General features: G+C 41.7%; 1 protein-coding gene across 5 annotated transcripts in view; it reads right to left on the minus strand.

Annotated features, from left to right (window-relative positions):
• Positions 1–16,804, minus strand: part of PTPRE (protein tyrosine phosphatase receptor type E) — a 131,077-nt gene that overhangs the window by 26,853 nt on the left and 87,420 nt on the right. For all 5 annotated transcript variants that reach the window (XM_075072741.1, XM_032801585.2, XM_075072742.1 and 2 more), the window contains 5 exons: positions 16,119–16,254; positions 15,510–15,659; positions 11,962–12,055; positions 10,161–10,237; positions 1,982–2,116 (listed from right to left, as the gene is read on the minus strand). In XM_075072741.1, the coding sequence (XP_074928842.1) occupies positions 1,982–2,116; positions 10,161–10,237; positions 11,962–12,055; positions 15,510–15,659; positions 16,119–16,254 (592 nt within the window). The remainder of the gene's footprint in view (positions 1–1,981; positions 2,117–10,160; positions 10,238–11,961; positions 12,056–15,509; positions 15,660–16,118; positions 16,255–16,804) is intronic.

Genomic DNA, 16,804 nt, shown 5'->3' on the forward strand with positions numbered 1-16,804 from the left:
ATATCTTCATCAAAGATTTAGACAATGGCATAGAGCGCACACTTACAAAGTTTGAGGATATCATCAAGCTAGGAAGAGTTGCAAGTGCTTTGGAGGATAGGATTAAAATTGAAAATCATCTGGACAAACTGAAGAAATGGTCTGAAGTAAATAGTCTGAAATTCAGTAAGGACAAATGCAGTGTACTCCACTTAAGAAGGAACAGTCAGTTGCATACATACAAAATGGGAAATGACTGCCTAGGAAAGAGTACTGCAGAAAAGGATCTGGGGGTTATAGTGGATCACAACCTAAATATGAGTTAACAGTGTAACAGTGTTGCAAAAAAAGCACACATCAGTCTGGGATATATTAGCAGGAGTGTTGTAAGCAAGACATGAGAATTCTTTCGCTCAACTCCACGCTGATTAGACCTCAACTGGAGTATTGTGTCCAGTTCTGGGTGCCACATTTCAGGAAAGACGTGGACAATTGGAGAAAGTCCAGAGAAGAGCAACAAAAATGATAAAAGGTCTAGAAAAAACACCTATCAGGGAAGATTGAAAAAACTGGGTTTGTTTAGTCTGGAGAAGAGAAGACAGAGGAGATATAACAGTTTTCAAGCACATAAAAGGTTGTCACAAGGAGGAGGGAGAAAAATTGTTCTCCTAGACCTTTAAGGATAGGACAAGAAGCAATGGACTTAAATTGCAGCAAGGGTGGTTTAGGTTGAACATTGGATAAAACTTCCTGTTAGGGTAGTTAAGCACTGGAATAAATTGCCTAGGGAGGCTGTGAAATCTCTATCACTGGAGATTTTTAAGAGCAAGTTAGACAAACACCTGTCACGGATGGTCTAGATAATACTTAGTCCTGCCATGAGTGCAGGAGACTGGACTAGAGGACTTCTCTAGGTCCTTTCCAGTCCTAGAATTCTGTGATTCTATGACGGTTTTGAACGTTGCTGAAATTTTGCTGGCAATTCAAGCAACAGAAGTAGCAATGTTCCAAAGCATATATCTCTCAGCTAAACCTGAGTGGAATTTCATGAGACAAAGAAAAGGCACTTCTGTAGCCCAAGGTCTTCCCCTCTGCCATATATTAAATACCTGCTGCAAACAGTGGAAGAGTTAGCACTTCTCTAAAAAAGGCAGCCAGAATATTCTATAAGGAAGTGTTATGCAACCTAAATATAAGGGTGTGATGAAGTAGGGAATTTTCTTAAAGTTTTGTATGACTATTACATATGCCTCAGTTTCCCCTATGTGCTGCATGTTTAATCAGGTGGTGGGGAAGAGTGTTTATTGTTGCAGATGAGCAGGTGTGACACTGCCTAACAGCCTGGACTCCTGACCACAGCCTGGACACTTTGGAACTTAGCAACTGGTGATCCAAAGGCCCTCCTCAACTTGGAAGCCAGCTGGTTTTGGCCAGTGGGAGAATAAAGGGCTGAAGAGAGCGAACTCAGGTGATCTGTTTGCCCAGGAAAGAAGACAAAGGAGGGGCTTCTGGGAAGGTGATATAGTGTGGTCAGCAGAAAGGAAGATCGATTCTGGACTGGGGATAAAGAGAGGTCTGAGCTGACTTGGACTGGGGACAGACCCAGTTGGACAATGCTGTAATTTTCTATTCTTGAGGCTATCACAGAATCACCAGGGACATACAGAGCCAAGAAAGAGCATCGGACTGGTGATTCCATGGCATAGGATCACTACCAGCACTACATATAAACAACAACAACAGCTTGTGCAATTCCTTTTCGTGAATTTTTAGTCCTCTGAATAAGATATTATATTACACTTGATGTCTATGAATGTAGCTGTAAGTTAAATGGACAAAATCTAGTGTGCACAAGCCCTTTGCTTGTAGGATGGTGAGCCCAGTGGGGCAAAGGGCACAGAATAATCAATGCAGGGAGATTCAAGGCAGGAAAGGAAAAAGGATGTATTAACAGAAAGAACTTGGACCTTATAATTACAAACTTTGCTCAACTGAATTATACCTGCTCCCTTTCTTGAACTTCTGTAAGCATAACAATCGTGTGACATTTCCACTCCCACACCATTCGCCAGAAGTCTTCCACTGTATGAGGAAGTGGTCCTTGGGTTGCAATGAAATAATCCTTCTGGCGATAGCCCTTCACAGAAAGATAGAAGATAACTCATCACTGATACAGTTTTGAATACAACAACTGTTCTTGTTCATATTTTAAATTCTGACCCACTCTTATCAGTATCTCCTAGTTATCTAGAAATACTGCATCAACATCTATTCTGAAGCCTGAGTAACCTTTATTAATACTTAGGGCCAGATTCTGTCACCTTCACTCATGTTAGTACTCCACAACCAGTCACACTGATTTCAGTGGGGCTACTTTCAGAGTAAGATAGTATCACCATGAGTAAATGTGACAGAATCAAGCCCTAAATCACTGGTTTTCAAACGTTTGTACTGGTGACCCCTTTCATGCAGCAAGCCTCTGAGCGTAACCTCCCCCCTTATAAATTAAAAATGAGGGAGTTTAATTTAATGGGAACTTGGGGCTGTCAGCCCCACGGAACTGACAGCTCACTACCCCCATGTAACCACCTTGTGGCCCCCTGAGGGTTCCTGCCCTAAATAATTTGCTTTTCTAAAGATAATATAAAACAATTTTAGTTAAACTGTATGCAACAAAATAAACCATTCTGTCAGCAAGAGAATTATATGCTATTTTGTCAAACAGAAACTCTCTGCATGGGCAAATATAGATTAAATGGTACACAGAAACACATGCTCCAGTTTTCTTGTTGGAGTTTTCTATATGCAATACATTGTTTAGTTTGGTTGTAAAAAATTGTTTTCACAGCTGAAAAGCACTCAGGTTAAAACAGTCTTGGACAAAAAGCCTTAGAAGACCTAGAAATTGCTTTGTTATGCATATTTGCATATTATTAGCTGTATTTTAAGTAGTGATGACAGAACCCTATTATGGTACTTTACGTTCATTTCATTTTAAGCTGATCTTGTACACTTATAGCCAAAATCTTAAAGGGGCTTCAAAACAGCTCCAAATTTGTGCCTGTGATCTCACACAATCATTATCGCCAGCAAAAACCCAAATTAAGGTATTATTAAAATTAATAATCACACATTTGATATAAATAAATAGACATTTTAGTTACTTTCTTCATGATCCCTGGAAAGTGGGAAACCTTAGAATCCATTTTTAAATATGAGTGAAAAAATATAAAAAGATCTTAAAATATGTTAAAATTACACAACTTTGAAAAACTATGCTTAAAATAGTTTAAACTAATACCGCATAAGCATTATGACAAAAACTTTCTGAAATCATTAAATGGCTTTTTGCCATGGCAAGTTAACATTGCTAGCACTGCAGAATGACTTACCAGATTTGTAGTAACATCTGGAAAGCAATATCTTAAGACAGGCGGTTAGTACCCCTGGGTAGGATAACTTTTTTACCTCACTGTACATACTACTCATGACGAATTTGGAAGCTAACTATATATGAACTATATTAAAATATATAAGGAAATAAAACTCCTTTCAATTCTAAGACCACACTCACCTCTCCCCTCCTCTACCCCCTCCTCCAAAAGACCCTACTGCTTTCTTAATAAATGCTCATTTGCTTTTATTTCAGAAAAAGAACATCTGTGTTTGAAAAAGAAAGTAGAGGAAGCAAAATTTAAATTAGGAATGTGATCAGCTACGTAAGTTGGCATTACACAGCCCCACCAGTTAGTTTAAATGTACCACTATTTCTGACTCAATTTTAATCATCTTACAACATTACTTTAAGAAATACACCTTTAGAAAAAATATTGAGAGGAATAGCAAAGTCAAAGATGAATGAGGATGGAGACTTAATTCCCCTTGTCACTAGAGACGAATTCCTCCAAGTTAGGGTGGGTGCACAGTGGTGGACAGAGTGGGGAATCTTGCATTTGAGTTGCAGTGTGGGAAATCACTTGCTGCCTGTACTGCACTGGTTATGTGGATGAATGGAGGACCTAAATCTCTAGAGCTGTCAGTTTGACACCATTCAAGAGCATTAAATTAGCTAAAAATGTAATTGTGGAAAATTGTCAAAAATGTTTCAAATGTTTCATGTGCTTCTGTTGCATTAGTGTTTTAATAGAATTCTCTACATAGCTGGAAGGCAGAGAGAGTCTGCAAAGTAGAATAATCCCCTGTCAAAATGCCAAGTTAACATAAACTGTTTCATGCTGCTAGTGAATGTATCTAAAAGGTGGTAAAATAAAGCAGATACTGATATTCAGGAAGGACTATGATTAAATTTCACTATGAACTCTGTTTAAGCCAGCAAGTTGAAATATTCTGTTTCATTATGTGAAGTCTATCTAAAAATGTTCTCACACTATTGCCAGGTGGTACTGATGAAATGACACATTTGGGCCTCACCAAAAATATGGAAAAAGCAAATACTCATGTTCATGAATATCTAAATGAAAAGCAATTTTTTTCATTATTGCTTTTATAGAACCATGTAACTATGAGGTCACATTTTCAGGATTGAGCTTTTTTTTTTGTTTTTTTTTTCATATAGAGTATAGGGATAATCATGTTTAAAGCAATGTTAAATTGAGTGTTGTTCAAAGATAAACTTAAAATGAGAGAGCACAGTTCCAAAGTGGGCCACCAGGGAAGCTGTTCATTGTAGCTCCCATCCTGAAGACCAGCAGCACCATTTTGGGAAATACATTTTAAGTGGGAACAGGGAAGTTGGCTCTTGAAGGAAAAGTGAAGGAGCAATGAGCAATGGCTGGGTACAGCTGGGACATTGGAGGGCAGAGCTTTTCCCTTTACTGGGTCAACTCTTGGACATCGGAGAAGCCCAATCCAAAAAGGCCAGGACAAAATAAAATTGGGAATAGTTCTGTATAGAGAAGACAACCCTGCATAGGGAAGGTAAAGATGCAAGAGAAGTGGCTGTGAAAGTTTCATTCATACTGCAGCAAACTTTAGTTCAGCTTCTGAAACGAGTATCTATGTTCCGGTATAGTCCTCCCATCTGTCCAGAGTGCAACACTTCTGTCATTTTAAATCACCGTGGACAAGTTTTAACAGGATGTAGCCAAAATGGCTTCAGGGAAAGTGAAGGTTTTAGATTTCCAAACAGACATTATTATATTTATTTCTATTTTTAAACTCTTCGGAGGTGCTCAGGTACTATGCAGATAGGGTCCTTGTAAGTACCAGCTGGACAGACAAATTGACCTTCATAATGTAAATTGTAGCTTCTTTTATTTGTTTTGCTAGGTTTCAGCTCATTATAGTCATTTATATAAAACAAAGCACAAAAATATATTATTCTCCTTCTTAAACTGTATAACATAGGAAAACAAGGTACAGATGGTAAGTAAACAGTATAAGCCGCTGCAGATAAGCCGTTACTTCCCTCAGACTGCCAGGCAGGACCAAAGGAGGAGAAGGAGCCCCAATCTTCCTCATCAGGCCCTATGCAGTCAGCTCCCTGGCACCCCAGGTCATCAAATCACTCATTTTGACAAGACACTTGAGGTTGACATTGCAATCCCCTCTGCATTGGATCTAGCTGCCCCTTGTTTTTCAACCGTCTTTCCTATTTCCTGGATGCCTGGACCCATACCACCTCAGACCGCTGGGTTCTCAGTACGACAGAGCTAGGTTACACCAACTAATTCCTGTCCACCCCAGCTTCTCATTCCCCCTTCTCACAAGCTCCTATTGGAGCAAGATGTCCAATTCCTCCTTCGCATGGGAGACATGGAAGAGGTTCACTTCACTTTAGAGGAGAGGGGTTCTATTTCCACAACTTCCTAATTCTGAAAGGCAAAGGGAGTCTCACACCCATTCTAGACCTGCAATGTCACAACTGATATCTCAAGAACCTGACGTTCTGCATGATTTCCTTGGCGTCCATCATTCTTTCACTGGATCCCAAGAATTGGTATGCCACCCTTGATCTAAAGGATGCTTACTTCACATTTCGATCTTTCCTAAGGTTTGTAGTGAACCCAAGGTCACTACCAGTTCATGGTTCTCCCATTCAGCCTGTCAGTCACCTTGTGGATTTTCACAAAGTGCATGTCAGTAGTAGTGGCCTTCCTCAGAAAAAAGGGATACTACGTATTCCCATACCTTGATGACTGGCAGGTCAAGGGCCAGTATAGAGCTCAAGTGGAAGCGAACACCTGTCTCATTCAATCAACCTTCAATGCACTGGGCCTTCTGTTAAATGTCCAGAACTCCATCTTGATCCTGGTTCAAGGGATTGAGTTCATCCGGGCAGTGCTCAACTTGGTGTGAGCAAGGGCACTACTTCCAAACGACTGGTTCCTCTTGATTGCATCCCTGATAAGATCTCTCCAAGGTCATTGGCTCAGGATTGCGAGAAAGTGCCTGAGTTTTCCTGGTCACATGGTATCATGCACATATGTAGTGCAACACGTGAGGCTACTACTCAGATCTCTGCAAGCCTAGCTAGCTACAGTCTACTCCCCATCTTGCCATCACCTGGACTCAGTGGTCATGGTTCTGGCCCAGGTGCTCAACTCACCCACATGGTATGCGCAGGGGTAACCTTCTCAAAACCACAGCCATCCTTATCTCTGGTATGCAATGCATCCGCCCTCAGCAGGGGAACCCACCTAGGGTCCATCAGAACTCAAGGTCTTTGGACTCAAGAAGAGCTTTCCCTGCACATCAATGTCAGGAAGCTCAGGGCAGTAGGTCTAACTTACCAGGTCAAATCCATTTTTGATCCTCAAGGACAATATGGCAGCTATGTTCCACATAAACAGACAGGGCAGGGCACATTTTTCCCCCCATGTCAGGAAGCAATCTGCCTGTGGGAGCTCTGCATTGATTACTCCATCAGTCTAGAGGCATCTTGCCTTCCTGGAACTCAGAACCAGTTAGCAGACCACCTCAGCATGTCTTTCTCCTTTCACTATGAGTGGTTTCTCTGTCCAGACATTGTGAGGGACATCTTCCAATAGTGGGGGATTCACCTCATAGACCTGTTTGCCACCGAACCAACAGGAAATGCCACCAGTTCTGCTCCCTGAGAAGTCACAATCGCAGATGTGTTCCTGTTACCGTGGATAAGGTACCCGTACTATACATTTCGTCCTTTGCTGCTTATTCACAAGGTTCTGATGAAGGTCAAATGGGACCAAGCATAGGTCATCGTCATAGCCCCAACATGACCCAGGCATGTTGGTGGAGACACCACTACAGCTTCCCTTGCCCCCAAACTTGATATCCCAGGATCCCAGTTGGCTGCTGCACCCAAACCATGTATTTCTGACATGCTGGAAGCTCCATGGCTGAATCCGGAGGAGCAAGTTTGCTTGGAGCAAGTCCATGAGGTCCTAATGGGCAGTAAAAAGCCATCCACCAGAGCTACCTTGCAAAAATGGTTCTCCGTCTGGTGTTTCCAACGACAAGTCCTGCCCTGTAGTCATCCCTACAACTCATTCTAGACTGCCTGCTTCTAAGACAAAACAAGGTCTAGCCCTTTCCTCAGTCAAGGTCCATTTAACAGCTATCCTGGCCTTCCATCTCAAGATCAACAATCGTTCTGACTTTTCACACAACATGGTTGTCCAGTTTCTCAAAGGTCTAGAAATGGTGTACCTCCAGGTAACGGATTCCACCCCTACATGAGACCTAAACCTTGCCCTGTCAAAACTCATCGGACCCTTGCTGTTACTCCTCTCCTGAAAATTAACCTTCCTAGTGGCCATCACTTTAGCCAGGTAGGTTTCAAAGATCCGAGCCCTCACTTTCAAATGCCCATACACAATCTTTTTTAAGGAGAAGGTCCAGTTGCAACCACACTCGTTCCTTTCAAAATCAGTTTCTTAATTCAACTGCAGTCAAGCAAGTTTTCGGCCAGTGTCCTACCCTAAGCCACATGCAAATAGAGAGAGACAACGCCTCCACTCGGACGTTCGGTGTGGTTTGGCTTTCTACATACAAATAATCAAACCATTCTGCAGATCCACTCAGCTGGTCATAGCAATAGCAGAAAGAATGAAAGGTCTCTCCCCATTTCTGCACAGAGAATCTTGTCATGGATTATTTCATGTATCAGGACATGTTATGATCCCCTAAACATCTCACCCCTGGCTAACATAACACTCTACGAGGTCTCAACCCTTTTCTGCTGCTTTTTTGGCACAAGTTTCAATTCAGGACATCTGCAGTGAGGTAACTTGGTCATCAGTTCACCCATTCACAATGCACTATGCCATTACACAATAGGACAGAGAGATGATGCCAGCTTCGGCTGGGCTGTGTTATAGTCAGCCAGTCCTTAATTTCCGAACCCACCTCCAGTGCAACTGCTTGTGAGTCATATACATTGGAATACACATATACAACCATGGGTCCTAACCTTTCTGTAATTGTTGTTCTTCGAGATGAGTTGCACATGTCCATTCCAAAACCCACCCTCCAGCCCCTCTCTCAGAGGTGGCTGGCAAGAAGAAACTGAAGGGGAGAGGGGTTGGCAGGGCCCTTTATACTGACACTATGAGTGTGCGACACCAGGAGTGCTACAGTCGACCCAATGGATACCACTAGGGGAAAAAATTCTGGCAACTGTGCTCAAGCCCATTGGAATGGACATGTGCAACATATCTTGAAGAACAGTTACAGAAAGATTAACCATTTTTTCTTGGGGATGGCACTGAAGTGGTACAGTCATCCATTTCCTTAATGCCCTGAACAAAGGCCAAATTCTCTTGGTGATTTATTTATATCTGTAAACTATCTTCAGTACTGCTGATATGACTTCAAGCCACAGTAGGAGTAGATAGAATTGCTTTAGAGAGATTCCACTCATTCCTTTCAGAGCATTCTCAGAATTTGATGCTGAATGGCTGCTGCTTCTTCCCTGGGGTTCTCAGTTATGGAGTCCTGCTGGGCTCATTCCGTCACCTCTTTTGTCTATGTGAAGCACTGAGATGACCGTGCAGCAATATGGCTATAGTGCCATCAATATTCCAACAACAATCAACTCCATGGCCAACATTTTTTAAATTTGGGTACCTAAAGTTAGGCACTCAAGTCTAAGTATAGGCAACTAATTAAAAGTTGCCTGGACTTGTAAAGGTGCTATGTATCTGCAGTTCACAATGGAATGAGAAAGGGGGAAGCATTCTGAGGATTTCTCAGAGCCTAAGTGACCAATTCTATGTGACTTACACTGGTGAAAATCAGGAGGGGCTCCACTGATTTCAGTGGAGTTAAGCCAGTGTAAAAACAATGTAGGAGAAGAATCATGTTCTATAACTGCTCCTTTCACTGAGGTTATCTGTCCACCTATTCCCAAGGTGATCCTTCATGGGCTCCTAAACATAAGTTGCATCCATGGCGAGAAATGCTGATGTACATCTGTGAGCAGGCAAAGGATGGTGCTCTTTTTCTCAGATGCTAGCTTTAGTTTGGTCATCCACATCTTTGTAACCTGTAGGCTGGATTATTATAACACGCTCTACCTAGGTGGAACTAACTTTGAAGACCACTTGGATGCTTCTATTAGTGAAGGATTTGCTGGGGTGGGTCTTTGCTCATGGTTTGGTCTATGAACTCTAGTTGTGGTGTTTTCCCAATTTAACGCCGATGTCGTTTACTTCATGTTATTAAACATTTTCTGCTACACCGAGACTCTGTGCTTGCGAGAGGGAAGTATTTCCTCTTTGAGGCACCCAGGGGTGTGTGTAAGATTTTCCCAGGTCACTGGATGGGGGCTCAAGCTGGTTTTGCATTATGTTGTTGGGAGGAGACCCCTATGTACTGAACCTGGCCCTTGCTGCTATCAACTCAGCCTGGCAGAAGGGTTACAAAAATGTAAGTCAATAAGTTTCACTTCTGTTGCGAGTCTGTTTCACTGTTTGGCTCTTAGGCACTACAGTATTATTGTATTTTGGGTTCAGAGCATAAGAGAATGTTTAAATTACAAAAAACTTTTCTCTGAAATTGAAAACACCAAAGGAAAAAAACAACTTTCCCTATTTGCTCTTACAAGTCATACCCTGAATACACACACACCTTTTGTTTTTTGACAAAACATAAATGTTGTTCCTAAAGTCCCTTTAAAAACAATTCTATATCATAATAGTCAAATGTAAACAATTTAAGTATATAAAATATGTACTTACATCTATGAAGGAAGCATTGATGTAGTCTGTATATTCTTGACCTCTTTTCATTGAAAGAATCACTCTATTAAAGTCATCTAAAAACAAAAAAACCCCTCCACATTATTAGTTTTCTTTTGCTGATCATAGATTAATTGCTTTCCTGTACTTTCACATATATAACAACAAAATTCCCTGTCTGAAAGAAAACAAGTGGCATGAGGCTTAGTCCTGCAACTCAGTGGGACTGTTTAAATGAGTAAGAGTATGTGTAATCAGGTCTTATTTTAAACTGAATTCAGTGAATGAACTGAAAAGCACAGTGAGTATTCAGTAACATGATTTTTGTTTGCCAAACAGTAATTCCAAGCAAAATCTGAGAATTATATTTTCACACACAGATATTACAGTTTTCATATACAAATTACATGAGTCTTATTGATTGTAGAGTGTCTAAGAAGTTACATAGCTAAATTATTTCAGTCAGTCCTGAATGATGTATGAATTTCACATATTTTAAACTGAAACTAAAACAGAAAAAAGCACAACTAACTGCAAGCAGATATATTAAATGTACAAACTATATGTCACTTCATAAGGCCGATCAAGAGGAGGAAAAGATCCCCCTCAGTAATGAAAGCCCCAATGAGTGGGGGAGAGGGCATTCCCCCCTCCCAGCACATAGGGACCAATTATAGAATCATAGAATATCAGGGTTGGAAGGGACTTCAGAAGATCATCTAGTCCAACTCCCTGCTCAAAGCAGGACCAATCCCCAGACAGATTTTTACCTCAGTTCCCTAAATGGTCCCCTCAAGGATTGAACTCACAACCCTGGGTTTAGCAGGCCAATGCTCAAACAACTGAGCTATCCAGATAGGGTGCTTCCCCTCAGGGCTCCTATGGGTGCCATGGGGGGGGGGGGGTGACGGGAACCCTTTTACCCTAAGTGAGTAGTTGGGGCAAACCCTGCCAGTGCGGGGCAACTAGCATTAAGGATTGGGGAGGCACACCAAGAATTAATTGAAGTTATGCATGCTGTTGCAGTAGAAGCTGCTTCAGCTGCAATGCAAGGGTTAAAGGTTGCTATAGGACAAGTGGAGCCAGACCAGGGGGATGAGTGACCTCTAGGACTCAGCAGGCAGAGCATGAGAATTGCAAGAGACACAATCACTGCTGGTGAGTGATGAGTCGGAGGGGTGAGTTGGAACTACACCAAGGGGATGGCTGAGGGGCAGGAGAATTCAAGGGAGAGAAGGTAATAGACATGGCTGGAGAGCACAGCGCTGCACACAGGGGAGAGCCTTGCAGCGAGGCTGGGGGAGCGGGAGGATGGTGGCTATGGGAACAGTGATTTTAACTACCTCTCTGTTAATGTTGCAGTTTGGGGATCTTGGAGAGGAAAGTGACATGACATGAGGGGAAATGGTCTACTACTCCGGATAGAAGCAGGTATAACAGGGTTGGACGAGTCTGTGCTTTACAGTGAAAGGGGTTTAATTTTCTTTTTCTTCTGAACAGGAATTTGTTTCTTTAATGTTTTATATATTTGCACACATCTATAGTTATACCTTAAAATCAATAAATAGTCTGTAACTCTATACATGGTAAGTTCCACAGTCTTTTCTAAGAGTTAAATTCACAAATTAGTTTATTTAAACTGCAGCCCTAGCAGGAGCACCGACTGGTGAGCTCACTACAACACTGTTGTCTTCTGTTAATGGTGTTTACTCATTAAGGAATTATTACAGCAGTGAAACAATTTGTCATATTTATAACTTTAAATACATACAAAAGATATGTAAAAGATAGCTTGTCTTACATGGAATTATCTGGATGACTCTGGCTTTCTTCATATTCGCTGGCAGATTGCCAGTTCTCATGTTTTCCTTCATTATTCGAACATTTGTTAATTTCTACAGTGAACAACAACAAAACAACAGTTAGGATTTGATGTACTGCTGGATTAAACTGAAATACAATTGAGGCCATATGCTTCGTAGTTGGGTGTGAGAATACTGAATATCCCTCTGTTGATGGAAGGTCGCTACAGCCCTAGGTTTACTATGAGCGAGCTAAGAGAGAGTCTTGACTTCTTGAGAACCAATATATAGTCCAAGACCATTAGGACAGTGGCAGTGAGGTGGCAAAATTTGCAGATGATACTAAACTGCTCAAGATAGTTAAGATCAAAGCAGACTGTGAAGAACTTCAAAAAGATCTCACAAAACTAAGTGATTGGGCAACAAAACTGTAAATGAAATTTAATGTGGATCAATGTAAAGTAATGCACATTGGAAAAAATAACCCCAACTATACACAGAATATGATGGAGGCTAATTTAGCTACAACTGATCAGGAATGAGATCTTGGGAGTCATCATGGATAATTCTCTGAAGATGTCCACACAGTGTGCAGCGGCAGTCAAAAGAGCAAACGGGATTTTAGGAATCATTAAAACAGGGATAGAGAATAAGACAGAGAATATTTTATTGCCTTTATATAAATCCATAGTACACCCACATCTTGAAAACTGCGTACAGATGTGGTATCCTCATCTCAAAAAAGATATACTGGCATCAGAAAAGGTTCAGAGAAGGGCAACTACAATGATTAGGAGTTTGGGATGGGTCCCATATGAGGAGAGATTAAAGAGGCTAGGACTTTTCAGCTTGGAAAAGAGGAGACTAAGGGGGGATATGATAGAGATATATAAAATCATGAGTGGAGTGGAGAAAGTGAATAAGGAAAAGTTATTTACTTGTTCCCATAATACAAGAACTAGGGGCCACCAAATGAAATTAATGGGCACCAGGTTTAAAACAAGTAAAAGGAAGTTCTTCACACAGCACACAGTCAACCTGTGGAACTCCTTGCCTGAGGAGGTTGTGAAGGCTAGGACTATAACAGCATTTAAAAGAGNGCAGGAGAGAGATCACTTGATCATTACCTGTTAGGTTCACTCCCTCTGGGGCACCTGGCATTGGCCACTGTCAGAAGACAGGTTCCTGGGCTGGATGGACCGTTGGTCTGACCCAGTATAGCCATTCTTATGTTCTTATGAGAGTAGCAGATGTTGGGGTAATTTGCCTGGAATTACACCAAATCTGAAATCTGGTTTACTTTTGCAAGTAAGTATGACAGGTAGCCGATTTCTTACTGAGTAGTAACACTTTCTGTACCTCCTTGGAGCAGAATCTATTTGTTGGAACTATGAAGAAGCCAGGCCTTGAACTGGAGTATCCATAGGTTGGGGTAGATTGCAGTCTTTCATTCTGTGAGAGGAGGTATGGAGTGGATTGCAGAGGGATCATTGGACATGTTGCCAGCAATGACAGGTAAGGGTACTATGTCTGTCTCACCCCTGTGGGAGCAATCAATATGACGTTTGCTCTCTCTTTTTATTTTTAAGAGGACTTTTGATAATAGAGGGAATGGGGGAAGGACATATAGAAGCCCCTTGTGCCACAAAAGAAGGAAGGCATCCCCTGAGGAGTGCTGTCTAGGGCCTGCCTTGGAGCAGTAGCATGGACATTTCTTGGTTCAGATAAGTGGTGAATAAATCTATAGTCAGTGTCACCCCCTGTCTGAATATGTCGTATAGTACTGCTGGGTTCATCTCCCCTTCATGGTTGTGTGGGAATTTCCAGCTGATACTGTGTGCTGTCATGTTCTGTGCTCCTGGAAGGTAGGCTGCGGATATTGTAACATTGTGGGAAATGCACCAATTCCACAGCTTTAGCTCTTCCGCACAGAGGGAGGGCAATCTGTCGGAGGTTGGGCATACCATGGTGGTTGAGGAACAGACAAGGATATGAATGAAGGAGCCCAGGTTGGTAACAGGCACTATAAGGATCACGGGAGGAGTGATGGGAGATGATCTTCTCCTGTTCACTATCCAATTCTTTACTAGATAATGGAAGTATTTGATCAGTGGAGATTCCCATGTTTGAGGTATATTCTGCTCTTGGGCCCCAATACTGAGCAGGGGAGACTCTGGTATTTCAGATACCACAAGGTTAGAGTATCTGAACTTTGGGTGCTGTCATAGTCATTAACAATGGCAGTTGTCGTTGCTGGATCGATGGCACTGAAGGGATCAGCAATCCAGGCCATACCAGGCACTCTAAGGCTGGATGGCATGCCATTGACAATGCTGAGACTAATGCCCACACTGGCAGTGTCTTCCTGGAGGCAGTGCGGTCCCTGTCCTCACCTTTCCCTGCGAGTACTATTGCTTTGGTGCCTTTGTCCATCAGGTCTTTAGGCACATCAATAGTACCTGCCACACTGGATCCTCATGAGCTATGGGTACTGCGGCTCTTATGGCTCTGGTGCCATTGGTACCGCGATACTAAACGTGCCGGAAATCTTTTTCAGCTAGTCTGGGGCTCACTCTGGGAACTCATAGTTCTCTTTTTTGAAGCCTTACATGAGGGGTCCGCAGTTGTCTCCTCAACTCACAGTCCTGAGATGTCAAGGGCTATGAGGAAGATTCATGCTATCAGCGTGACTCCTGGCACAAGTCCAGGGATGGTTGGAGGAGGAGTTTTAGTCTTAGTTTTCGGTCCTTTCAAGATCTGGACTTTACTTGCCGGCAAATTAAATTGCAGGGGAAATGTGGCTTTCCCTGAGGCAACAGATACAGCAGGAATGTCCATCAGCTACTGGGAGGGCCTCTTTGCACAAGAGGCACCTCTTAAAACCTAGTGAACTAGGCATATCCCATGCAATCCCCAGACAAAGAGAAATGTTTTCTTTTAGTTTAGGGAAATAAAAAGAACTAGAGGAACTCTAAGACTAAGAAAAGGACTAACTAGATATTTGAATTCTAATAGAGTTAATGATCTGATGAATGGACTGCTAACAGCTCCGTCTCTAGCCAGGGGCATCTGAGAAGGAACTAAGGTGGGTTTGTCTGCACAACACCGGTTAGTCTTGTTGCAGAGCAGGAGGGGGAACAGCATGTGTGTAGATACTGATACCAAAGTTCTCCAATCAGCAGAGCAGGGACGCAAGCGCACCTACAGTGGAGTACCCATAGGGACACTACTCGAAGAAGTAGCAAACATTATTCAACACCCACAGGGAGAAGGTCTGCTGACTAAGAAGGTGTCATTTTTAGAGGTCACTTTTCAGAGGAGAAACTCACTTTAAAGATGAGGGCACCACCACATTATAATATTCTCACTCCTGAGAATTCATACATGAAAAGCCTCCCTCATCTTTCTCATTACTGGAATAAAACAGAAATAACTGAGCTGCTTAGTTCTGACAGTTTTTCAACCATGTCATACTTTTCTCTACATACCATGTTGTCTTGTTGGCCTGATCCCTAAAATCTTGAAGCAAGCCCTCTTCTTTACTTACTTTAAATTCTTCCTCTACCCCTGTTTTGACAAGATGTGGTGTTGTGGTGTGCGATGCTTGAAGATGCTTTTCTAAGGAGGACACATCTAGTTCTGTGTCACCATAGAGGTAGTATTCAAGTAAGGCTTGATAAATGAATGAATACTGCATCTGGAATGAATAAGCAACAAGCACACTAAACATAAAGCAATTAAATACAATTTGACAAAATCTGACACATGCATTTTGCTATCGTGGTTTCTGATGTTTTAGGCCATTTTACTGATTAACAGAGTAAGACTGTAGCTGTAACAATGGCTTCCTATTAGATCATGCACATTCTGAACTACAGGGGAACATGAATGGGAAGAGCACAGCAGTAGTCCCTCAAAATTTGATTTGGAAACTAGTCATAAAGGACTGCATTGTCACAACCCTTACTTACTGCCTATCCTTACACCCCCGCCCCCCGTTACTCTCCAGCTTGCCCTACTCTCCCTGTGATTCCTGCTGTGGACGAATGAGGGGAGGAAGTACTGGGACATTCACCAGTGTTTGAGAAACAAATGTATTCTTTGTTTCAAACATGATAAATGAACAAAAGATCACAACAGATTTATGCTTACTTACATCAGTCTGAACCATCTGTGGGCGCTGATTACGGATTCTTGTAACAAACTCAAAAACATCAACTTTCTGTTCAGCATGCATCATATCTAGTATGGCATCGATCACTATAAATGTGCCTGTTCGACCCACGCCAGCACTTAAAAAGAAGAGAGATGCATAAGTGAGCTATGAAGTCCAGATAGATTGCTGCAGTAACCCACAGCTGGCCCAAATTTTGTTTACATTCGACTGAAATCCACACTGGTGTTACATTTTGTAACAATTCACTTTTGATTTTAATAGTGATATTAGTAGAGCAGGTTGAAACATTTTGCATTTCAATTTTTTTCAGAAAACTTTCACAAAAACATCCTTTTTTTGAGGAGCATCAGAACTAGTTGAAAAAATATGATTTTTGAATTTCTTTTAAAAGGAAAAAAGGTACAATCTTTTTTTCCAAAATGTTTCCCATTTTTCAACCAGATCTAGCTATTAGATATAAGATAAAGCATAACACATGCTAAATCTGATTATTGAATCTTTTTGGTTTACTAATACTGAAATAACATGTTTTATGTCTGTCATAAACGAATAGCTAAGGGTTAATGTTTCTTTTACCTGTAAAGGGTTAACAAAGGGAACCAAACACCTGACCAGAGGACCAATCAGGAAACCGGATTTTTCAAAGTGAGGGAGGGAACTTCTGG

This window comes from Chelonoidis abingdonii, chromosome 15, assembly GCF_003597395.2.
Source record: "Chelonoidis abingdonii isolate Lonesome George chromosome 15, CheloAbing_2.0, whole genome shotgun sequence".
Lineage (NCBI taxonomy): Eukaryota > Metazoa > Chordata > Testudines > Testudinidae > Chelonoidis > Chelonoidis abingdonii.